The sequence below is a fragment of the Dama dama genome, chromosome 7 (genome assembly GCF_033118175.1).
Source record: "Dama dama isolate Ldn47 chromosome 7, ASM3311817v1, whole genome shotgun sequence".
Lineage (NCBI taxonomy): Eukaryota > Metazoa > Chordata > Mammalia > Artiodactyla > Cervidae > Dama > Dama dama.
The window spans coordinates 18,671,836-18,698,441 of NC_083687.1; the positions used below are offsets into that span (position 1 = coordinate 18,671,836).

At 34.0% G+C, this 26,606-nt stretch overlaps 1 protein-coding gene across 7 annotated transcripts in view; it reads left to right on the plus strand.

Annotated features, from left to right (window-relative positions):
* UBR2 (ubiquitin protein ligase E3 component n-recognin 2) overlaps nt 1–26,606 on the plus strand; it is a 102,421-nt gene that overhangs the window by 32,271 nt on the left and 43,544 nt on the right. For 4 of the 7 annotated variants that reach the window (XR_009693574.1, XM_061146723.1, XM_061146722.1 and 1 more), the window contains exons 4-14: nt 979–1,092; nt 7,705–7,835; nt 10,018–10,156; nt 10,598–10,660; nt 14,705–14,825; nt 16,648–16,755; nt 17,125–17,213; nt 18,315–18,413; nt 23,837–24,000; nt 24,090–24,189; nt 25,780–25,908. Coding sequence is in view for 6 of the 7 variants with exons in the window: in XM_061146723.1 (XP_061002706.1) it covers nt 979–1,092; nt 7,705–7,835; nt 10,018–10,156; nt 10,598–10,660; nt 14,705–14,825; nt 16,648–16,755; nt 17,125–17,213; nt 18,315–18,413; nt 23,837–24,000; nt 24,090–24,189; nt 25,780–25,908 (1,257 nt within the window). In the remaining variant the exon portion in view is untranslated. Of the gene's footprint in view, nt 1–978; nt 1,093–7,704; nt 7,836–10,017; nt 10,157–10,597; nt 10,661–14,704; nt 14,826–16,647; nt 16,756–17,124; nt 17,214–18,145; nt 18,245–18,314; nt 18,414–23,501; nt 23,642–23,836; nt 24,001–24,089; nt 24,190–24,304; nt 25,175–25,779; nt 25,909–26,606 lie in introns of those variants that run through there. The other 3 variants (XM_061146724.1, XM_061146721.1, XM_061146725.1) reach the window with 3 other exon arrangements.

Consider the following 26,606-nt stretch of genomic DNA (forward strand, 5'->3'; position numbering starts at 1 on the left):
AACACGCATAAGAGCTATAGGGTGAAGTTATCATTTTCCATATGCCTGCCTGCTTATGTTTCTTGGTATCTTTGCAGCCCTTAAGAGTAACCATCATTTGTGAGTTTACATTAATTACCTTGTGATATGTAACATATAAATACTTTCCTTGAGCAAAATATGGAAGGCTTTTTCTAAAACTTGCACCTATACCCATTCATAAACTCACAGCATGTTTTCAGAAGCAGAATTTCCGATCTACTAATTATTAAATAGTAAGTTTTATCTTGCCAGATTCCTTGAATTATTGCTGCATTTTAAGGAAGCAGGAATAATTCTTGACCCCCACAAGTGGTAAAAAGTTTTGTGGCCAGATGGTATTTCCAGCATTTACTTCCTTTTCAAAGAATGCTGTTTAGAGAGTTTTAGAAAAGAAAAAATAAATGATTTCCGTAGTTTTCGTTGATCACTTTTCTGATATACATGCAGCACTCTTATTAGACTTTTGTAGAAGATAGCAGTTAAAGGAATCTTTGTAACTCTTGAATCTGTTATAGTATGTTATAGCCTAGTAGCACAGATACCAGCAGTATATCAGTTTAGCCAAAACCTAGCAAGAAAACCCTTGTGATTTTTACTAATTAGAAACTCATGCAAGTGGACATATTTTACCTCTTTAAAATAGATGTAGCCTTGTTTGGTAGAAACCAGTGCAATACTGTAAAGCAATTATTCTTCAATTAAAAATAAATAAAAAATAGATGTTGCTTACTAAACACTATAAAGTAGCTTATTTTATTTTGAAATCACTTAAACTAGCCTATAGGCTTATTTAAAATAAGTTTTAAAACATTGAGAGATTTGGCATTTTGATTTTATCCTCCAAAGAAATTAAACATTTTAGCAATGTTATTTCCTTAGCACTTGATATTCCTATTTATAAGCTGATGGTCCTCAGTAAATACTTATTGACAAGATACTTTACAATTTCTTTTCAAGATGACAACATCAGGAGGTGGAGGTTTCTGTGACTGTGGTGATACTGAAGCTTGGAAAGAGGGTCCTTACTGTCAGAAACATGAGCTTAACACCTATGAAACTGAGGAAGAAGAGGTAAAAACATTTTCACAAAATTGTTTTAAGGAAATACTATTTTAACTATGTTTTTGAAATATTTTCAGACCTAGAATTAGGTTGTAATATAGAATTGTGTAAGTAAAATAGCCCTGGCACAATAAACAGTGTCCAACTATACTTGAAAAGCTTTTTTGCATTTTGTGGATGCCATACAGTTACTAATAGAACACACTTGAAATTCTAGAAATTTAATTTAATTTGGACTTTTGCATTGGTTTTATTTTAAGCATATATGAGTTTTTTTAAGTCTTCATTTTTTATTAAAAGAATTGTTTGTGGTTACATGTGGACCAGTTAACTTAGTTGATTTTTATTTGTGTTGTGACCAAGACTTTGTAGACTGGATACCTTTCTTTTCTATAGTCAATAGCAGCCAGTCCTACTCATCATCTCCCAGTAAATCAGTGTCATTGGATATGTGATGGGACCAAACATTGGGATGATAGCTCAGTACAAATTATACTTATTCCAGTAAATAATGTGCTTACTAAAATTATCGTTGATCCTTCATTGTTTTTCTCTAAATATTTGGAATGATTCAGTGGATTCTCACTAAATAAATAACTTCAAACTCTGCTGTTTGTGGCAGTTGATATTTGATTTAGGATCTTATTTCAGATTTTAATTGTAAATGGCAGAGAGGTGGGTATATTTGAAGTACTTATTGCATTGTTAGTAAGTAGATCTCATATAGATTTGGGGCAAGTGGACATTGCTAGTCCTTCCTCATGCATGTATCTTCGTGGTCTCAAGTATTTTAACAGAATGACCAAAGAATTTATGGTGTAGGAAAGTGTCTTTTAAACTGTGTTCTACTGTGTTTTGGATGGATGAAGTTTGTGCAAAATGATTCAGTGCTATAGAAGACATATATTTGTTTGTGTTTCATTTGCTTTGTGCATGTGTTCTGGGATTATTTGCTAGAGAGAGATGCCAAGTGATCAGGGTTTCAGATTTCTCCACTGGCAGTTGAAACAGCTCCATTTTTATCTCTTACATATTGGATTGGGATTCTGTATATAAAAATACAAGCAAGGCAAACAAAGATAAATTTGGAAAGGGGAGTTTTAACTTTTGAAAAAAATTTGAGAACTAGTATAGAACTTTAAGATTCTGGGAGAAAATATTTACAAATCATATCTAATAAGTGTCTGGTATCTAGAATATATATCTTATAACTCAGCAACAAAAAGACAACACAATTAAAAATGGGCAGAGGACCTGAATAGACATTTCTCCAAAGAAGATATAGTACAAATGACCAACAAACACATGAAAACATGCTCAAGATTATTAGTCATTAGTTCAGTTGCTCAGTCGTGTCCAACTCTTTGTGACCCCATGAACCGTAGCACGCCAGGTCTCCCTGTCCATCGCCAACTCCCAGAGTCCACCCAAACCCATGTCCATTGAGTCGGTGATGCCATCCAACCATCTTATCCTCTGTCGTCCCCTTCTCCTGCCCTCAATCTTTCCGAGCATCAGGGTCTTTTCCAATGAGTCAGCTCTTCGCATCAGGTGGCCAAAGTATTAGAGTTTCAGCTTCAACATCACTCCTTCCAATGAACACCCATAGGAATTGTAAATCAAATCACAGTGAGATACCACTTCACACCCAATAGGATGGACATAGTCAAAAAAGTGATAAACAGATTGGAAAGGATATAGAGAAATTGGAACTCTACGGTGCTAGTGGGGTTACAAAATGATTCAGCACTGTGGAAAACAGTTTGGCTATTCCTCAAACTGTAAACATTGCCATATAAGCCTGTAATTTCATTTCTAGGTATATATGCAAAAGAATTAAAAACAAATATTCTGATATGTACACGCACAAACATGTTAGTAGCAGCATTATTCATAATAGCCAAGAGGTGGAAGTAGCCAAAATGTCTCTCGGTGTGTGAATGGATAAAAATACAGTGTAATATTTTTTTTAATTTAATTTTATTTATTTATTTATTTTTTCATTTATTTTTATTAGTTGGAGGCTAATTACTTCACAATATTGTAGTGGTTTTTGTCATACATTGACATGAATCAGCCATGGATTTACATGTATTCCCCATCCCGATCCCCCCTCCCACCTCCCTCTCCACCCGATTCCTTTGGGTCTTCCCAGTGCACCAGGCCCGAGCACTTGTCTCATGCATCCAGCCTGGGCTGGTGATCTGTTTCACCATAGATAATATACATGTTTTGATGCTGTTCTCTCAAAACATCCCACCCTCACCTTCTCCCACAGAGTCCAAAAGTCTGTTCTGTACATCTGTGTCTTTTTTTCTGTTTTGCATATAGGGTTATAGTTACCATCTTTCTAAATTCCATATATATGCATTAGTATACTGTATTGGTGTTTATCTTTCTGGCTTACTTCACTCTGTATAATGGGCTCCAGTTTCATCCACCTCATTAGAACTGATTCAAATGAATTCTTTTTAATGGCTGAGTAATATTCCATGGTGTATATGTACCATAGCTTCCTTATCCATTCGTCTGCTGATGGGCAGCTAGGTTGCTTCCATGTCCTGGCTATTATAAACAGTGCTGCGATGAACATTGGGGTGCACGTGTCTCTTTCAGATCTGGTTTCCTCCGCGTGTATACCCAGAAGTGGTATTGCTGGGTCATATGGCAGTTCTATTTCCAATTTTTTAAGAAATCTCTCCACACTGTTCTCCATAGCGGCTGTACTAGTTTGCATTCCCACCAACAGTGTAAGAGGGTTCCCTTTTCTCCACACCCTCTCCAGCATTTATTGCTTGTAGACTTTTGGATAGCAGCCATCCTGACTGGCATGTAATGGTACCTCATTGTGGTTTTGATTTGCATTTCTCTGATAATGAGTGATCTTGAGCATCTTTTCATGTGTTTGTTAGCCATCTGTATGTCTTCTTTGGAGAGATGTCTGTTTAGTTCTTTGGCCCATTTTTTGTTTGGGTCATTTATTTTTCTGGGATTGAGCTGCAGGAGTTGCTTGTATATTTTTCATACAGTGTAATATTACTCAGTTATAAAAAGAAATGAAGTAATGAACTTTCAAAACATCATGAAAGAAGCCAGACACAGAGGGTCATATATTGTATGATTCCATTTATATGAAATATCCAGAAGAGAAATCTGTTTCGAACACAGACTGGTGGTTGCCAGGGGATAGGGAAGAGAAGAATGGAGAAAAACTGCTTAATGGGTAAGGGCTTTTACTCTGAAGTGATAGAAATGTTTTAGAACTAGATACAGGTGATTGTGGCTTAATATGAGGTGCTAGATACCAGCAGATTGTTCACTTTAAGTTTTCTAAGAAAAATTATGAATCTGCTTGCAGTTACTCTGTTGGCTTTATCCTCATACATTAGTGGGGTAGCTATGAAGTAGTGAAGACAAGTTAATTTCCTAAATTTTAAGAAGATTCTGGGACTTCAGGTGGTCTAGTGGTTAAGACTCTCCCTGCCAATGCAGGAGACACACGTTCAATCCCTGGTCTGGGAAAATTTCATATGCTGTGGAGCAGCTAAGCCCGTTAACTGCGACCACTGAGCCCGAGTAGCTGCGTGCTGCAGCTACTGAAGCCCGAGCGCCCAGGGCCCGTGCTCTGCAAGAAAAGCCACTGCAATGGGAAGCCCACGCGCACCGCAGCTAGACAAAGCCTGTGCACAGCAGTGAAGACCCAGTGCAGTAAACATAAAATAAATACGTTTTTAAAGTTTAATACTGTTGGGAAAAAAAAGAAAATGCCAGCAAGATACCTGCTTGAGTGAAATTATATGGTCCTGCCTGGAGAATATATATTCCAGCAATCTGATGGAGAATCAAATCTCCAGGCTCTGCCATTTAATTCCTACTTAAGAATTCACTTAAGAGAATGAAGTCTTTGAGGAAAGACTAGAAGATATTAAAAGATAGCATTCTGTTTAGCATACCTGGTCCCCACTCACTAAATTTATACATTATCTCAGTTTTCCATATTTTATGCTTGAAATGGAAGAAAGCTATGTAATATTTGGAACGTGACTTTTTAGTCTGTCATAGAATTGTTTTTATTGAACATAATTTTATTTTTGTTTTACATTCAGCCTACATCTTAAGAAAAAGTTGGAAAAATTGGACTATATACTTCTGTTGGGATGGTGTTTAGAACAGCTGTGTAAGATAAATACTACTGTTACCCATATTTTCTAGCTGTGGAAGCTTGAATCTTATTTTAAGAAAGTTGTCTGCAGTACCCCACCCAGTTAAGTGCTGGTACTGGGCTTTAAACCTAGGTATTTCAGACAACTCTGATAGTACATTGCACTGATTTTTGGAAACGTTTTTTTGGCAGTGGAATTTTTTAAAATAAAATTTTAATGAAATCCCAATAGTAAAACACAAAAGTGGTATTATTAATGAATTTATTTTTTATAAGTTGGAATGTATATTATTGTTAGAAAGGCATTCATGATTATTTTGTTTCTAGTTAATTTCTAGTTTTAGTTGGGCAGTGTGGAGAAAGCTCTCATTCATACCTTATTTGCATAAGACAGCAGTTAAACTCTTTTATATTATATGGTTACTTTTTTCCCCCTTCTTTTTTTTCTGTTTGGCTGTGTCACTTGGCTTGCAGGATCTTAGTTCCCCAACCAAGGACTGAACACACGCCCTCAGCAGTAAAAGCTCAGAGTCCTAACTGGACTCTGGACCACCAGGGAATTCTCTCTTTTTTTCTCTTTTGACAGTCTAAAAATTCAAACATTATAGAGGTATAGAAGTGATCACATAAAAGATTAAAGTTCTCCATAATTCCCATGGTCTTCTAAGATAACGGTAGCCTTTTTAGCCTTTTTAACTCACTGACAAAGGCTTGCATTCTCTAATATAAATGTCATCAAAAACCATTATTAATCATAATAGGTAATACAACATAGGATAAAACGGTCATTTATTTTCTCATTCTGACTGACTTATGCTGTGATAAGAGCAAAGGAACAGAAGTCTCTTCAAATAGCATTTGATTTCCCATTGTACACATGAATAGACTTGCACAGCCTAGCATCTCTTCACTGTAGAAATGTTTCTTAATCCGTAACCATTTTCAAGAAGTTAACATGTGCATATAAAGATGGCAGAAGAATCTTTATCTGGAGACTGTTTAAAAATATAGATAATCATATATTTTTAAACAGATGTGTATTTCAAATAAGAAACATCTCTGACAGGCCCTGGGATGTTGTAGAACAGAGTTTGAACACTACTGGCTTCGATTCTCAAGAGGTGGCAGTTGTTTCTATCACAACACCATTTCATTCTTATAAATCCTGTTTATCATAATTCTTCAGTCCTCTAAAATGTCTTGTATTATGGGACATAATAATGTAAGAAACAGAATGACCGTATAGTGAGATACTATAACCTAGAAAACTGAGTTTTGGTTCTACTTTTTATTTTAGTTCTGTGTGAGGTTCATTTTATGATTTCTAGCCACTCTTCTATGAATCCCCAAAAGGTTCCAGTTCTGGTACCTTCTTTATAATAGGTGATTTTACCATGTTAACTTCTAAAGTCTCCATAAGAAATGGTAGCAAACCTGGTAGCAGTATAAAAAAAATTTTTTTTGATGGAACATATAAAGCATAGGTAGAAAGTTCTGTAAGACTTTGGAAAATCTTCTTCTTACTTTACTTTTTCTTGCATTCTTTAAGCCCTGCACCCATCTTCTTTAGGAATCTGTCCTTTTTTCTTCATTCTTGTTATTACTCTTCTCCATTTGATTTATATCAGTTCCATTAAGCTGGTCCTTGGTGAGGATGTACAAAAATGTTTCTGTGTCCTTATGTATATTTGCAAGAATGTGCTGGTTCCCTTTCCATCATGTTGGAATATATTGATTTTCTTATTGAGAGATGAATATAACACTTTTATCCATTAAGCTGAATAACATGTTTATCTTAAATCTAAACATAAGATAAAGCATTAAGATTAAAGATTGTGTAAAACATTTTGCCAGCCTGACTGAAAGATACCATGATAAACTTAATGTATGTTTATAGTAATACTTTTTTACATTAGCGTTGAAATTTAGTGACTTATTCACTGTTAAGTCTAATGTGCGAACTTCCGTGTTACATGCATACACAACTTGTCTCACTGAAAGTGAGTGATTCTTAACTGCATCAAGGAGCAGTTTTCTGATCTTGTTGATTTCTCCCCTTTAGAATCCTCCAAATTAGGCTTTCCTTCATACCTGTAAAACTAAATATTGCTTGTCTGTCCTTAGATAACTTTGTTTATCCTGGAATTTGGGGATTAGAGGGATATGAAGCTGTAAACATGCTTTTAAGATCCCATAATGCCATTCCAAAATTTTTAGATGTGTTAGGCATTGGAGAGCCTTGGAGTATTTTGATTCAGGAGATTCAGTAATAGGGATTATTGTGGACAGAATGTTTTAGAAGTTTGATTTGCTGAGATACAACATATAGGATCAAATTGAAGAGAAATTGACGCTGGAGGATCAGTCAGCCTTTTACAGTAGTATTTTGAGGAAGAAGGCAGAATGGAAAAAAGGAGAATTAATGTGCGTTTAACATGGTTGCTTTTTTCTTCTTTCAGGATCCTCTTGTCCATTTATCAGAAGATATGATAGCAAGAACTTATAACATTTTTGCTATTATGTTTCGATATGCAGTAGAGATACTAACCTGGGAAAAAGAAAGTGAATTACCACCAGATTTAGAGATGATGTAAGTACAACCCATTTATTCTTTGTATTTGCTTATACTTAGTTTTAAACATTTTGATTCTAATTCCTCAAATTAATGTAGCTAGGATTGAACATAATCTTTTTTAATTACTAGTTTTCAGCAAAATAATAACCTTGATTTTATAGTTTTAAAATATATGTGAGCCATTTAATTAGTAGAGGTTTTTCCCTGTTGGTTGCTTTGGCTGATTTATAGCCATATTTTAGCTAAAGCTGTACCACTGGTTGCAAGGACGGGCACTTTGCTCTTCTTTTTGTGTTAAAGCTGTTAACTCGATAATTCTTTTTGTTTCATCTGTCAGATTTGATTAGGGAATGAGCACTATGACCTAAGTGAGTTTTTTGGTTTGACTAAATGCACAAATTCAGTTTTAATCATTTTGATTCTGAATTTTTTTTTTTAATTTATTCTACACTTTGTGCTTCTTTTGGTGTACATCTAACTTTTTTTTTTTTTTTTTAAACCATTTGTTCTTAAATTATTGAGGAGATTGTAAATTTGCAACCAGAGAGCTGGATTCTGCTCTAGCTGTACTACGGCTAAGGACTTAACTTTTTTGCATGAATGTGCTTGCCTCGAGCAGCCTTCTTTTTTACATTTAATTCTAACCAAGCTTGTTGGAATCATACTCATACTCAAGGTTGAATACAAGTGAGAGTCTAAAGGACATTGGTGCTGTATCTTTTTTGCTTTCTCAACAGTGTTCCAAATAATCAGGTTATAGTTTATGTTTCTTAATGAAATGAGATGTTAGCATTCCTTTTTGGAACTGTTGAAAGTGACTTAGTTAACCTCATAACTTTATCTTTGTGTATTTTGAGTTAGGAACCAACTAAGATCTAAATCTAAAATCCAAATTTAGACCCTAGAGAATAGAAAAGTTGTGTTTTTATTTTTCTACTCCATTTTCAGTTTGGGACTACCAGCACAGAAGGGAAAACAATCTAACTTACTTGTAATGTTTTCTCATCTTAGTAAATGACTTTTGCTCTACTCAGAAACATGAATCACCCATATATCCACTTAGATTTCGGGTCCAGCAGGTTACCCCTGTATCAAGTTGTTCTACTTTTGTTCATCTGTGTTACTACTATGGTAGTCCAAATTACATTAATTTCATCCTTGGACAGCATGATACCCTTAACCAGACTGCCATATCCACTCTTGTCTCCCTGCAGTTCATTCTCCTCACTGTAGCCACAGTGAATTTTAAGGCAAATCTGACTATAGCTCCTATTTCACCATTTCAAATCCTGGATTGCTCTTAGGATGGAAAAGTCCAAATCTGTTTCAGGGTCTTTAAGATTTCTGCCTCTCTCCAGACTAATCTCCTCCTTCCTCCCTGTGCTCCACCACCCAGTTTCCCTTTACCACCTCAGGGTACCACCCAGGGTACCACCTTTCACTTTTTACTAGACTATAGTTTCTCAGCCTTGGCACTGTTGACTTTGGGGGTCAGATATTATGGGCATGACTTGTGCATTGTAGAATTTTTAACTGCATCATTGGCTTTTACCCACTGGACACCAGTAGCACTCCTATCCCAGTCATGACAACCAAAAATGTTTCCAGACATTGCCAAGTGGTCATCTCTGAAGGGTTGAGGAGAATTCCCCCTAGTTGAGCACGACTGATAGCCAGTTCTGACTTCAGCTCTCAGGTTACTTCTTTGGCAGTTCCCTGAACTCCCAGACTGGTTTTATCCCATTCTGGCATCCTGTTCTTGATAAAAACTAATTCACACAGATTATATGTATGTATCTTTTGCACCAGCTTGATAACATCATAGAGTGTGGGGACCACAGATGACTTCGTTACAGATATGTGCCTAGTGCCTAGCACATTCCCTAGGACAAAGTGTCTGAAGTGAAAGTGTTAGGTGCTCAGTCATGTCCAACTCTTTACAACCCCATGGACTGTAGCCCTCTAGCCTCCTCTGTCCATGGAATTCTCCAGGCAAGAGTACTGGAGTGGGTTGCCATGCTCTTCTCCAGGGAATCTTTCCAACCCAGGGATTGGACCCTGGTCTCCTGCACTGTAGGCAGATTCTTCACCATCTGAGATACTAGAGAATCCCAGGACAAAGTGTTCTCTTAATAAATCATCCTGGAGCAGGGTGATATGCAAATAGATGATGTATAATTAATGTTTTATCCCACAGCGAGAAGAGTGACACCTACTATTGCATGCTGTTTAATGATGAGGTTCATACCTATGAACAAGTTATTTATACTCTTCAGAAAGCTGTTAACTGTACACAAAAAGAAGCCATTGGCTTTGCAACTACAGTAGATCGAGATGTAAGTAATTTCATTACATTGATGTTGTATAATTACACTTTTAATACAGATAAGGTATCCTAGAAAATTAAGTTAAAAGTGTTTGTCTAGGTTATTTTTTTTTAATTTCATATGAATATTGTCCCAAATATATATTGGATATAACTGTAGGCTGTTGTCAGAAAGTTTAGGTGAAAACATAAATTGCCTTCATTCTACACAGAAGAACAAATGTAGTGTTGTTCAAAGGTATATACTTACTGATGGCTTAAAAATGTTAGGATTGCTTTGAAGGAAAATATTTTAATTTACTTTCTAATTAATGAATAAAATAAACATTGTAAATGTTAAACATTGACCAAAGTTGTTATATGCTCATATAACACTGTTTACTGATTCAAAAATTATTAATACTGAATATAAATATTTTTGCAAGTTAATCTCAAATGTCTTTATTTACAGGGACGTAGGTCTGTTCGATATGGAGAATTCCAGTATTGTGAACAAGCAAAATCAATAATTGTGGTAAGTAATGTAAAAACATGTGTACACTTGTATTTTTTATTAGTATAAAACTAGTCCCACATTTTGGTGTTTATGAACACATTTTTCTGCCTTCTTGAATGTAAAGCCAACATCAGCTAAAAATCACGTTAAAGATACGTTAGTGTAACATTGCTTGTTGCTTTACCTAGTTTTTTTTAAGCTGTAAGATAGATATAAAAAAATGAATGTTTAGATGCAATACATATATATATTTTTTCTCTCTTCCTATTTCTTCATCAAAGATGTCTTAGAAAGTTTTTTGCTTTTTGTTTTGTTTTTGATAGGGTTTCATGTTACCTTTTTAGGAATTAAATTGGCCTTTAGCACCAAGATTAGAATTCAAGGGAAGTTGTTTCTTGGTAACTTATAGCAAGGTATGCTGTATAGCATTTAGTGTATAATACATCTGAAAGAAAACTATTCCCCACATTTAGATTTATTTTTAAAAGTTACAATTTATTGTTTTTAACTATTCCCTGTAACCGCACTTTATGTAAATATCCTTTTAAAGTATAATTTTATATATTGTAAAATATTTTAAATATATAGATAAAATATGGAGATAGCACAGTAAATGCCTGTGTGCTACATTATATCTTATTTTCTTCATGCTTATTTTAAATAAAATAGTACAGAGGCACTTGTATTATCCCTTCTAAATCCCATTCCCCTTCCTCTTTCACTAGAGTTAACTACTTTTGTTAATTAATTTTTCATTTCCATACATGCCTTTTACTTTATCTGCTAAATACCTATCAATATTATATGCATTAATGATTTAGAGGTCTTTGAACATTATATAACAAGATTCATACTGAATGTATTATATTGTAACTTGGCTTTTCATTTCAGCATTGTTTCTAGATTTATCTGTGTTGATACATGTATGGTATAAAGTATTCCATTGATGACTATACCATCAATGGTGACTTGTCTTTTCATGTCAGTGTTGTTTCTAGATTTATCTGTTTCGATATATGTATCTGTAAAGTATTCCATTGATGACTATACTGTAATTTTACATTCTCCTGTTGATGAAGAGTTTGGATATTTCCAATTTTTTCTATGACAGTCAGTCCTGCTATGGATGTTTTTTGGTCCTCTTGTTGCATAAAAGCAAAAGTTTCTCTAGTATATATACCAAGAAATGGCATTGTCGAGTTGTTAAGTTATAAGCATTTTCAGTCATACTAGATTTTGCCAAGGTAATCTCCAAAATAGTGGTACCCAGTATACATTCCAACCAGCAGTGAAGTACAGTTCCTGTGTCTCTACTGCTTTGTCAGAACTATATATTGTCAAATTAAAAAATTTTTGCCAACCTGCTGTGTATGTATGGTATCGCATCTGTTAGATTTGCACTGCCTTGATTACTGAGTATCTTATTTCATATTTATTGTATTGGTCATTTAAGTTTTCTGTAAGTTTCTTGTTCATATCCTTACCCATTTTTTTTTTAAGTTATTTGTCTTTTTCTTACTCATTCGTAGGGGTTCTTTACATATAATCTGAATCCTGATCTTTTGTTGCAGTATCTTTTCCTGACATATGACTTTATGTCTTATTTGTGATGCCTCTCCTTGAGCAAAAACTTTATTTTAATGTAGCAAACTATATTTTTCTGTTTATGAGTTTGTGTCTTATTTTTAAAATTCTTGATATCTGGACATACTCAATTTAATAATGCATTAGAAACAATACTGTGGTAGAACATCCGCATTCTTAGGAACTATATACTGAAGTTTTTAGGAATAAGAGGACATTATCCATGTAAGTTACCTTCTGTGATTATTTTTTGTCTGTGTGTGGAAAAAGAAAGATAATGTATAAATGATAAAGCAATTAGGATAGAATTTTACAGGTAATTTTACAGAACCCAGGTAAAGGAGATGATATTTTTTCCCTTTGTTGTTTAATAGTGTTATTTCAGTTTTTCCCTAAAAAATAAGTCTCTGGTAATGTCTGCATAGATATAGCAATACTATTTTCATAATATAGAATAGAAAATTCAGAGATAGATACTAGTATGAGGAAAATCTAGGACAAAGATATATTCTAGGGGGGAGGAAGAGAGCTTCTTAACCAAGACTAGAACCCCAGGAGTTAAAAAGAATACATTTTTTTGGCTACATAAAAAATTTGCATAGCAGAATATTATTAAAAATGTCAGTAAATTTAGAAAAATTACTTCTAACACAAAGGATAGACATTTAATGTTTATGATAAACAGAGGACTCATAGATTATCAAGTAGGGAGCAAACAACAGAATAGAAAAATGGACATGGGGTATGGAAAGACAACCACAGCAGAGGTAATCTCAATGGTATAAATATATGTAAAAAGAGACTCAAGCTCACTAGTAATTAGCAAAATGACAGGAAGATTTCATACCCAACAGATGGAGAAATTAGAGTGATAAAGTACCTTGCTGGCAGAGATGCATAAATTACTACCATGTATTTGGAAAACAATCTAGTAGCATATATTAAACTTTTGCCTCTCCTAGAAATTTATCCCATAAAAATATAAGCACCAGTTAGTGTGTGTACAAAGATGTTCAGTACTACCTTTGTTGTAGTCATAGAAGATTGAAACAGAGAATATGAATACCCTTCTCTAGAGAGTGTTTAAATAAATCCACACCACAGAATATGATGAGTCATTAAGCTCACCCCCCCAAAAAAAATCTGTTAACACAAAGATGCAAAAGAGTATGGTAATACTCCATTTTTTTGGAAATCAAATAAAAGTCTTTATAACTGTGTGCATATATGATACATATAAGGTGGATAAAATATTCAAAGGTATACTGTGCTAAAGTGGGTTATGGAGATGGGATGAGATGGGTAGAAAGATGATTCAAAAAGAAAAGAGAAAAGGGGGAAATCATGTTAAATGAAAAGTTTTGATAGACTTAAATACATTTCTCCAAAGAAGGTGTACAGATTGGCAAAGAACAGGGAAGCATGCTCAATATTATTAATCATTAGGGGAATGCGAGTAAAAGCCACAATAAGATAGCACCTCATATGCATTAAGATGGCTGTTATAAACAACAATAATAGCAGAAAATCACAGGTATTGTCAGGGATATGGGAAATGGAACCCTCGTGTGCTGTTGGTGGGAATGTAAAATGGTGCAACCACTATGGAAAACGGTATGGTGCTTCCTCTAAAAATTAAAAATAGAATTACCATATGATCCAACAGTTTTGCTTCTGATTATGTACACAGAAGAATTGAAAGCAGAGTCTCATGTTCATAACAGCATTGTTCAGTTGACAAAAGGTGTCTATCAATTCATCCACTGATAGACACTTAAGGAGCTATTTAACTGGATGAATGGTTAAACAGAATTTATATACATACAGTAGAATTTTATTCAGCCTTAATAAGGAAGAAAATTCTGGTACACACTACTGTGTAGATGAACCTTGAGGACATTATGCTAAGTGAAATAAGCTAGTCACAAGAAGGTTCTGTTTGTATGAGGTACCAGTGTATTTGGGTACAGAGTTTCAGTTTTGCAGGATGAAGAGTTCTGGAAATCAGTTGCACACCAGTGTGTACTTTGCACCACAGAACTGCACACTTAAAAATGGTTAAGCTGGAAAGTGTTGTGTGTTTACTATAATTTTTTTTTTAAGTACTGATAACATCACATTTGTGCAGTGAAGTAAATTATTCAAATTAGTGTATAATTACATTAAGAAATTAGTTAAAAAACATACAGTCAGTTTAACACTTAAATAATTTATAATTGATGGGGCACATTTTCAGATATAAGACCAAGAAGTCAGGTTAAAACTGTAACTTCTTACTTTTTTTAAGAATCCTAGGATTCCTTCTAGAAAATCAGAATCTGAATAAAGCAACCCAAGTGGTGTTTTTCTTACACACATACATGAATAACTCACCTATAATGATGAGAGTGTAGTTATATTTAATAAAAATTTGACTTATTTTCTATAAAATAGCCTTTTTAAGTTTTGGTTTTTTTCATCCTGTCATTTCTTTTTAAGAGAAATACCAGTAGACAGACAAAGCCACTCAAAGTTCAAGTTATGCATTCGTCTATTGTCGCACATCAGAATTTTGGTTTGAAACTTTTGTCTTGGCTGGGAAGTATTATTGGATATTCAGGTAGGTCCATAAAACCTTTTGCAAATTGACTTAAAAATGAGCTCATATGCCCTAGTAAAACTATTTTGGAAAAGTAACAAATGGAATCAGGTGTTCTGATTTTTCTTTTCTTTTCTTTTTTTGCTTTAGTTTCATGTTTTAAAATACCATCTAAGAATATCTTTATATACACAAAAAAATACTTCCCAAATTTTGATCTATGGGATCTTTTTCATATGCATACATTTATGTATTTTCATACATAAATAAAAGGTATTTATTTATCTTCAAATAAAGGAAACAGTGGATTAAACAATTGTAAATGATTTTAATATGCTAATAAATCTAAATCTTACCAACTTGATAAAAGAACCTATTTCTAATGGAGCATCCTGTGGAATTCTTTTCCACAAAGCAAGCTGGAAAATGCTACTGTAAATAAAACCTAAATGGTTAACTGTTTAAAGGATATCTTTGTTTTGATCTCTACAGTTTGTGTTTACCGATAATTTGCAACCCTGAAAATATGCAAATTTGAAGTTACTATGTTTTTGAGTTTTTGTTTTTCCATAGTCTACAGATCAGATAATCTTTTAAAAGTAGTGGTAACAATTAAGAGCCTTCATGTCCAATGCCAAAAATACAAGTTTGTTGTGTAACACTGAAGAGTAAACTAGGAATACATCTAAGCTGTCTATCCTACATTTCTTCAGGCAAGGGATGTGGTTTGGATGCATGATATTCCAGTGTTTGCTATAAAGAAAATTTCTAAAACATTTGTATTAAAAAGCTATTAGAAAGAGTATTGCCAACTGTGAACTGACAAGTGAAAATCGGGAAGTGTGGAAATTTAGGAGAATATATTTGCTTGCCTTTTAAATGTCTTTCCAGTTAGTTTTCTTAACCTTTTTTAACTTTGCTGTTTTCCATTGGGTATCTATCTGTATGCCAAGTACTGTGCTACAGGATTAATAAATAGTATCATGGAAACAGTTTTCTGCTAAAAATTTTTCTTTGAGAAAATTTATCATCAACAATTTAAAGACCTTATCATCTATTATTTAATATATATATAAAGTTTTCTCTGTAGCCTTCTAAAAAATTTCTATTTGGTGGCTCTTATAATTAAATTAAAAAAGAAGTTTCAGATTATTTTGCATGATTGTAGATGACTAAAAACAGTGGTTTTAAATATAAAATATGAAACCGGAGGTTACTAAAGTTCTACTTTTGTTAATGCTTACATTAATATTTGAAGGTTTTTTTTTTAAGTTTAGCATTTAGAATATGTAGGAATTTGCCTTCCAAAGCCTCTCATATAGTGGGTATACATAAGTACATATTTTTGTATTTTTGTTTAATAAAGAACATTTTGCATAATAACAATAAAATGGACTGGTATATATTAAAGTACAGAACATGTATTCTTTTAAATGGTAGCATAATTTCGTATTATACCTATCTTTTGTTACCATAGGATATATAACAATTTTACTAATACCTGGTTTAATTAGCATAGATGCTTAGAAAACCATGTCTACTTCAGTGGCTTTTGGATTGGTTGTTTAAATTGTTTAAGCATAAAAGGTCATTGCCATTCTGATAAACAAATATTTTGGTATTCTGGAATAAAAATTGGTATATAATGCAAGATTTGGAATTTTTCTCCATTTTGTGAAAATGTTAATAAAATAGTTAATATAGTTACTTTTTCTGAATAAATTTGACCTTTTAAAAAAGCAAGTAAAAACTCTATAGTAAGTCCATTTGAACATTTTTACTAATATTTTATTTTAATATTTGAAGTTAACTATTTCTTGACTATTTTTCTTCCTGTTTTAAGATGGCCTTCGCCGAATTTTATGTCAGGTTGGTTTACAAGAAGGGCCAGATGGTGAAAACTCTTCTCTAGTGGATAGATTGATGCTTAGTGATTCCAAATTGTGGAAAGGTAAGTATCTTAACTACTGTAAGGTATAGGGGAACTTTCATAGGTAATTGGGATGTTAAAGTTTCTTTTTCATTTGAGGAAATATTTAATAAATATATTTATGGTTTTTAGAATTAGCTCATGCAGTCTTATTCTTTGGGAAAAAAACAGATTTGAGGATCCATGACTCAAATAACCTTTATGTTTTGTTGGAAGAATATACTTAGAAAAACTGACTGTTAAAGAAACAGGTTTCACATGTTTTAAGGAATATGTGTGGAGTTTTGCTCTCAAGACTTAAAAATACAATTGATCATATGAAAACTTTGGAAATGTAATTTTTGGCTTGTTTGGTATATCTTCATGTTATATCTGCTCTTTTTGTAAAAGGTGCTAGGAGTGTGTATCATCAGTTGTTCATGAGCAGTCTACTTATGGATTTGAAATACAAGAAACTGTTTGCTGTTCGATTTGCAAAGGTAAGTAGTTTCTCACTTTTGAAGAGTAATAAAATAGGTTATGTACAGAATAGCTCTAGTCCATGATTATATCCAGCGTTTGTAAAATTAGTAGCTAATAGTAATGTGTCATTATGTTGATTTTACATTCTAAGAAACTTCATAAAGTATCTTTTTATCTTTTATCAATAGAATAAAAGGCTAGCAGTGAGGTTTTTCATGTTTATGACCTGCCATGATAATATAAATATCCATCTAGGCAGTGTATATGACATGAAGTGATAAATGGAAACTTTAAACCTATGCCATTCTGAATTATGATATTCCTATTAAATTTTGTGTAGGAAAAGATAATCTTAGTTGAAACGACATGTGTATATGGATGTGATTTGAAAATCATGAACTTCAGGTTGTTGATACCATTGAATTTTGTTCTTTTCCCTTAAGCTAATTGCTTGGTTATTTTTATTCACCTGAGTTAGGGATTATTAACAAAGGAAACATATGAGAATCATTTGAGGAGCTCTTTCAAAATATACATGTTTGTGTTTTCCATTCTCAAACCTGCTGAAGCAGATTCACCAAGAATAGGGTCCAAGCATGTGTACTTGGAAAGAGCCACCAGGTGACTGTGATAGACATCCAGAAGTAATGAAAGTCTGATTTCATCAGAGACAGTGTAAAGCTACTGTGGTTGAGCTCCATCTGTGCACAATGACAGCCCAGGATTTTAATAGCTGTTACTCCTGTTTGAGCTCATAAACTGCCATGGTGCTCAAGAAGATTGATAGTGAATCAGTGTGTTTACAGATTAGTATATTGGTAGTTGGTAGAAATCATTCCAGTTATTCTCATAGCACATCTTATTGACTCCTCCAGCACTGATTTTTCATTATAATCCTTAAACATTTGGTCATTGTGGATTAGAGGTGAATCTCCCCCTTGTTGTTTAGAATTACCAGCAGTTGCAGAGAGATTTTATGGAGGATGATCACGAGCGAGCAGTGTCCGTGACTGCTCTGTCTGTCCAGTTCTTCACCGCACCTACTCTGGTGAGTAGTGCTTGCCTCTTCTTTGTCACTGATAGCTGGCACTCCTTGCCTTTTTTTGCCTTCTTAATAGAACTATGAGCGTTTGCAGAGTGATTATGTGACAGATGACCACGACAGAGAGTTTTCAATCGCAGACTTCTCGGTTCAGATTTTCACAGTCCCTTCACTTGTAAGTACTAAAAGACTAAGAAGAACTTTCTTGTTTTCCACTAGAAGGAGTAAAGCCTTAAAATAATAGTGAACTGAGATCTGTATATTTCTGAATAGAAAAATTTTTATTAATGGGTGATAACGACTTTGGATGCCTTCTATACCAGAAGATATAACTTTGAATATGTAATCTGGAGGGGGAAAGTTACTTGAACTTAATCTGTACTTTCTCATAGTACTCCCTTGAGGTTTTGAACTGACAAGTTAATTAAACTCATTAGTTAAACAACATTTTGTGTGAATTCCTAGACTGTCCAGTGGTCAGAACTCAGTGCTTTCACTGCCGGCTCCTGGGTTCAATCCCTGGTTGGGGAACTAGGATCCCACAAAGGACGCAGTGTGGCCAAAAAAAGAAAGACAGGAAGGAAGAAACAGCCTATTGTATATAATCTCACATTTTTGAGAAACTTCCTTTTCCACCCTAAGGCAAGGATTACTAAGGCAATTGAATCATGATGATTCCATGATCTTGTACTGTTTCACTAGTTGTTCCAGCAGGCGTCCTTATGTTTTTGTAATATTGAATAATTAATATTTGATTCATTTAACAAAACTTTGAGCACCTATTATTTATTTAGTTCTGTGTTTTGGGAATGAAATGGTGAACAAAAACAGACATAGTCTTTGCCTTCATGAAACTTACTGTAGAGGGAAAGACTCACATAAATGGTTAATTAAAGCTATAGTAAAAACTCTGAAGAATTTGGTTGTTCTGAGAGAATAGTAAAAAGGTCTGACCTTTTCCCACAGTTTGGAAGAGGATTCTGGGTAGCTTTATGCAGGCTCATAAAGGAAAATCCATTCAGAGGAACCAGCACTTGAGAAAACCCTGAAGTAGGGACGTTCCTATAAGGGGAATAGAAGGAAAGAAGTGCAGTCGAACATCCTTGAACATGGAATAAAATGAGACCAGAAACATAGGCAAGGGCCTAACTGTATGGAGCTATGAGTATTCTACACTTATTTTATTAATAAGGTGTCTGTTCCAGCTTCTTTTTTTAATGACTGTTTTATCCTCAGATACTTTTATATTCAAGGGTGTATTCTAGCACAGTTGAAGCTATCTGAAGTCTTATTTACCCACTAATGAGATATTTTGGTCCAAATTAAGGATTTTGATTTTCATCTTAAGAGCATTGGAAGGCATTGAAGAGTTTGAAGTGGCACTTACATCATCACATTTGTGATTTTTAAAAGATGAAGCTTTTTGTAATTTGGAGAACAAATTTGCTGCGGTAGTAGTGGTTGTGGGGAGCCTGTTAGGGATTGTGGCAGAGGGTATAGAAGTTGTGAGAGAGATGTAAGTAGTGAAATCTGCTAAACAGCCACACTTTGGGTTTCAGGGATATTGGGTTTGGTGAGTCATTGGTTATTGGGTTTGAGGGGAAAATGTAAAGGTGATTCCTGGGTTTCTGGTTGTAACCAAGTAGATTTCTCTGCCACTTGCATAGGAAGTTTTGGAGAATGAGTAGAACTTGTAAAGAGGGAAAGTGTTGCTTTCGGTTTAGTCAGTGATGAGTTTGAGAAGCCTCTGAGATGATCCCATGTGTAATCAAATCTGCATTTCTCCTGCATTGATCCTTTTGTCCATTTCCATGCCAGTACTCAGTTCTAATAATTTTAGCTTAATATTCCATTTTAGTATTTTATAGAGCTCTAGATGTCCTTTTATTATTCTTGCCAAGAAATTTCTTGGGACTTGCCTGTGGTTCAGTTGCAAAGACTTTTGTGTCCCCCCCCCCCCCCCACCCCACCCCTTTGCAGGGTGCCCGGGTTCAATCTCTGCTCAGGGAACTAGATCCCACATGCAGCAACTAAAGATCCCATGTGCTACAACTGAAAAACCTGATGCAAGTAAATAAATAAGAACTGAACTGAAAAAAAGGAAAAAAATTATTTTCTTAATTATTTTAGACCTTTTTTTTAAAGGACTAAAATCATTTTGTCAATTTCAAAAAACAACCGAAAAACAAACACATGAGGGTTTTTGACTGAAGACCTACTGGCTCAGTGGTAAAGAATCCTCCTGGCAGTGCAGGAGGTGCGAGTGCAGTCCCCGGGTTGGGCATGTCCCCTGGAGGGGGACAGGGTGGCCCACTCCAGTACTCTTGCCTGGAGAATGCTATGGACAGAAGAACCTGGCGGGCTGTAGCCCATGGGGCCTTAAAAGAGTCAGACATGACTTGATGACTAAACAACAAACAAAAGTAAATTTGTCAGTTTCAAAAACACGTTAGAGTTTTTGACTGAAAAAATATGTATAGATAATTTGGGAAGAGCTGATATTTTTGCAATATTGAATATCCCCATCTAGGAACATAATTTGTCCTAAAAGTGTTTTATGTTTTATATTTTTGACACTATTATAAATTACTCACAATTTTAATCTCATTATGGCTAATATATTAAGAACTACTGATTTTTATGTATCCATCTTGTATCTATCTGGTTTTCTTATTAACATTTTCTCTAATATTTTGTGTTAATTCCTTAGAATTTCTAGTAATCTGCAAATAATTTTTGGTTTTTTATAATATTTCAATTTTTTATGTTTGCTTCTTACCTGACTCCTTTAGCTAGAAGCACTAGGAAAATAACAAGTATTTGTAATTCAGAGCATATTTATTTAGAATTTTTATTAACTAGGCATTGTTTGAGACTCTGGAGATAAGTAGAGCAGTAAATAAAAAAGACAAAAGACCTTGTTCCCATGGAATTTATAATCTTAACTAGGAGGAGATACATGTATGTAATACTGCTTACAAATCAAAGGCCGTTGAGAAGTGCTATAAAGTAGGAAAGCAGATTAAAAGGTTAGAGAGTGGCAATGAAAGGGTCATATTTTATACAGGGTTTTTCCAAAAAACCTCTTGGAGAGATGGTGTTTGAACAGAGACGTGAGGGAGTAAGTGATGTGCCTAGCTGGTGGAAGAGTCTCCTCAGCAGAGAAAGATAGCAAGTGCGAAGTTCTGAGGTGAATGTGCACTTGATATTTTAGAAGAAAAAACCCAAATCAGGCCAGTGTTGCTAGAGTGACTGAGAAGGAGAATGATCTGTGAGGTCATTGAGTTTGGGGATGGGGTGTGATGGGGGTGGATAATGCCAGATCTTGAAGGCCATTGTAGTACAACTACTTCTGTCTTTTATCTAAAGAAAGTAGAAAAAGGGAAATAGTAAAGAACACAAATTAACAAAACAAATTGTACAAAAAATTTTTCTTTGAGGATAAGAAAAGCAAAACTGATGGGAGATAGATCTCTAGAAAGTCTAATAAGAAAAATAGAAAAAATTTTAATTTAAAAAGGATTGCAAAAGCTACAAATCTTACAGATTTCAAATAGAAAATAGCCAATATTAGGATCCAGTTAATATAATTGGAAATCTAGATGAGATGAACAGATCCCTAAGAAAAAACACCAGTTATTACAAGAGAAACAAGAAATAGAAATTTTAATTAATATAAAAATCTGCTCACAAGGAAGTCCCCAGGCCCAAAGGCTACACTGGAAAATTCTTCCAAATATTTAAGAAAAAAATAATACCTGTCTTATATAACTTTTTCTAGAAAACACAGAGAGAATATACTTGACAATTTAATGATATCCTCTGTAATCTTATTACCAAAACTCAGATTGAATTGCAGACAGAATCAAGCAACATGGGAAAAGAATAATGTATCATAACCAAGTTTGTTTTATATCTTTAAGGCAAGAGTAGTATACCATTTGAAAACAAAATCAGCTTGCATAAAAGAGCTTATTAACAGACAAAAAGAAGGAAAATTGATCATATCAAATGCTTATCCTGAATTCATGATTTAAAACAAATTAATAAAACCTCATTGCAAATGAAATAGGAATAAAAGAATTCTTTAATCTGATAAAGTACCTTATAGCAAAACAAAAAGTAAAAACTGAAAGCAAACAGTGTGCTTGATGGCAAAATAATAAAAGCTTGTCCCCTGAGACTAGTTTTTCTTAAGTCAGTGAAATTGCATATACTCATTTAATTGTCTCAAAATAGACTAATACAGCAAACAAGAAGGAAAGTCATTTTACTTGTCAATTCCTTCCCTCCTTCAAACTTGAACTATAGTCTTTACTGTCTAGGAAAATTAACATACATTAATCCTATTGACTTTGAGCTTCTTGGAGCCTAAGTCCTGGCAATGAGATGGTGATTTAACAGTTTTTCAAAGGGATGTTTAACTATACATTAATAGATTTTCTCCTTATCTGATGACTTTACCACTTAACCTCTACATTAGGCATCTTTTCTTCTTTGACATCTTTGTCTTCTTTCGGGAGACAATTTGGAGTTTGGTGATATCAGTCAAAATTTATAATGTATATTATCTTAACCCAGTAATTCACTTCCAGGAAATTATTTTATGAATCTCCTTGCAGCTGTACACAGTAGATAATTGTTACAGTATCTTTTGTGATAAACAGCATAAGATTGGGAAAAACCTAAATGCTCACCAGTAAAGGGCCTGGCTAATAAAGTTTGATAGAAGAGAATAGTTGGGATAGTTAAAAAGAATGAGAGAATTTATGTTAACTGGTATGGGATAATCTCCAAAATATATCAGGTGAAAAACCCAAGTGCAGAACAGTGTTTATAATATGCTATCTTTTGGGCAGGAGGCAGGGGGCAGAGATCATTTTACATAGCCATACTTATCTACTTAATAACACTTATTCATGTATACTATAAATGTGTATATATAAGTGTATGTATGCATACATGTACATGTTATACACGCACCACCTCTGGAAGTATATGTAAGAAAATGGCTAACAAACATTGCCTTTGAAAGGGGAACTTTGGGAGCTAAGAGACTTACCTTTTTACTTCTTTTTTGCATCATTTAAGTGTATTTGCTTATTCAAAAATACATGGATATGTATATCTATACATAGAAAGAAACAAAAAATAAATCTCAACTAAGTTTAAAAGAAATATGGTTTCATATTTCATACTGAGTTCTACAGAATCTGTGATATAAGCCTGTGGATCCTAGAATAATTATACCATACCATTATAGGTGTCTAAAAGTCTCAGTTAAGGAAAATTTGCAGCCTGGTTCAGATCCCCCACCCTGAATTGTCTTTGAATAATGAGCCTTGGATCTGTCTCCTTACATTCTGGCATCTTTCTCCGTGATATAATTGTTGCTTCATACACGTGGCAATTGGAGTAAGTAATTGTTATTTAGAAATACACAATAATGCATTTATGATATTATGATATTATATAGTTGTATTGAAAAAGGTCTAAACTGAAAGAGCTAACCAGTGTTGGTGACTTTTTTTTTTTTTTTTTTTAGCTTTCTGGTAAATAGTTTTTTATTACCCTGTACTCTGATATACTTTGTCTTAGGCTCGGATGCTTATCACAGAAGAAAACCTGATGACCATTATCATTAAGACTTTCATGGATCATTTGAGACATCGAGATGTCCAGGGCAGATTTCAGTTTGAACGATATACTGCTTTACAAGCCTTTAAGTTTAGGAGGGTTCAGAGTCTTATTTTAGATCTCAAGTAAGTTTTTGTTCAGTTATTAAACAAGTTGCAACTTGTAAAAGGTCATTGTTTATTCATATACTCATTGCTGTTTTTATGTTGTTCAGATATGTGTTAATTAGCAAACCAACTGAATGGTCAGATGGTCTGAGGCAGAAGTTCCTGGAAGGATTTGATGCCTTTTTGGAATTACTCAAATGTATGCAGGTATGTATAAATAGATACATTTCAAAAGGGAAACGTTTACTTTTTTCCTTTTTGGCTCACTGATCTAAATATCTTTCTGTTTGCATTTTTTTCATTCTGGGCACATGTTTAAAAGAATAATTTGGATAGCTACAATTTGGACCAAGAAGCTCCTCTTAATTGGAAACTCTTAGAAAGGTGTAGAATGCATGAGATCCCAGCACAGGTTCTGACATCTGCTGTATTTGGTTATTTTTTTGGTTACCATTAATGTTCTTTCTTTGGGGGCTTCAAGTTAGTTATTTTGTTTTGAATATGCTTAAATGGAAGTATTGTCAACTCAGTTAAGAAGCTATGTTTGTGTGTTTTTTTAATGTTTCCATATTTCTTTCTTATTTCATGGATGTCATATTTATATGATAGAGTATAGAACGCTCCTCACCAGCTGCCCATTTAATTTTCTTTTTGGAAACCTCTGTATACAAAATAAAATCTAGAAACGAATTAACTGGTATAGTTAACCAGTTTTTTTGGTGGTTGTTTTGTTTGTTTTTAGCCGCAACTTGAGGCTTATGGGATTTTAGTCCCCAGCCAGGGATCAAACCTCAGCAATGAGAGCACAAGTCCTAGCCACTGGACAGCCAGGGAATTCCCCTGGCTGTAAAAAGATAGATAACATTTCAGAGAATATGAGCAATATCATATGCTTCCTGTAGTACCTGTCCTTTTTAGGATATATTCTAGTTCCCATGTTATATGGTAGTTTAATGGATGTTTAATTTAGTATAGTACTTCTGTTTTTTGCTTTGTGCCTGTAGAAACAGTAGTTACCTTGGTTAATTTGAATACTCAAAATGTCCTATATTTTCCATCATTTAATCAGTTCTGTTATACCAGGGTAATTAGGCTAGTTTCTAAAGAGGTATATTCTTTTGTATTAAAAGCTGTTTATCAGACAAGTGCTCCGGCCTGGTGCACTGGGAAGACCCAGAGGAATCGGGTGGAGAGGGAGGTGGGAGGGGGGATCGGGATTGGGAATACATGTAAATCCATGGCTGATTCATATCAATGTATGACAAAACCCACTGGAAAAAAAAAATAATAAAATAAAAAAAATTAAAAAAAAAAAAGCTGTTTATCTTTTTCTGGTTTTGCTTCCTTTCAAACTCTGAAAACTTGCAGTTGCAAATTACAAATAAATATAAAATTTTTATTTTAGTATTTTATAGAACATATTTATAAATTCAATAGCATTTTAAAAGCCTGTCAAATTTCTTCTGACAGTTTTTTCTATAGATGATAGAACTGAAAAGGAATTTGAAGGATTGTTGCAATGAAGTACAAATTTATTGTCTAAAACATGTAGAAGATTGCCTTTAAAGTAATTCATTCTGTTTCTTACTGGGATTTTTTTCTCTATAAAAGTTTAGGGAATGTTATATAAACATGTAATTTAAGAAGTTGGACTTCTTATACTGCTTGAAACTTCCTGTTAAAATTGTTGTATGTTTTTGTAATCAGTATATATTTCTTCTACATTATTTCTTAAGTTTCTATGTAGAAGAACAAATGGAATTTTAATTTATTTAAAATCTTCTCACTTCTTTTAAGGGAATGGATCCAATTACACGTCAAGTAGGACAGCATATTGAAATGGAACCAGAGTGGGAAGCAGCCTTCACACTACAAATGAAATTAACACATGTCATTTCAATGATACAAGACTGGTGTGCTTTAGATGTGAGTCTGTTCTGGGGTCAGGGATAGGAGATAAATGGAGGAGGGGCAGAGAAACAATTTCCTAAGTAAAATATGAGGTGGTTTAGAGGGGATAATAATGATATGCTCATAAAATAGCATATTTTCCTCTTTCACCTATACATTCCATAAAAGTTACAACCCTAAAGCCTTAGAGAAATTAGAAAATAGAGGGAGATATAATCCACACTCTTTTCTCTTACGTTGCTATCTTCCTTTTTTCCCCCCATAATCCTATCAAGATTTTGAGCGTATAAAAAGTTTATAAATTTACCCCAAAATGAAATTTTACTATTAGTACATTTGTCCTGTGTCTTTAAACTATGTTGGCCTCCTTTGGCTATAAAATCTAGATGAGAGGTGTAAGTTGGGAGATCAGAGAAGGCTTCCATGAGATCTAAACTATGTGTCAGAGTTAACTGATCAGAGTAAAGAATATTCCTGACTGAGGAAAAGCTGTATCATGCTCTCTGATGAAGAGGAGTATGGTTGTTCCAGAAGCTGTGAGAGGCTGTAGCTGGAGCAGAGGTCAAAGACATAACTTTGCAGGGCCATATTCAAAAGTTTGAATTTTATTCTGACTGAAGTGGATGCCATTTGAGACTCCCAAGCAGAAAAGTGACATGATCCAGTTTACGTGTTTTTGAAAGTTACTCTGTGTGGATAACGGATGGAGGAGG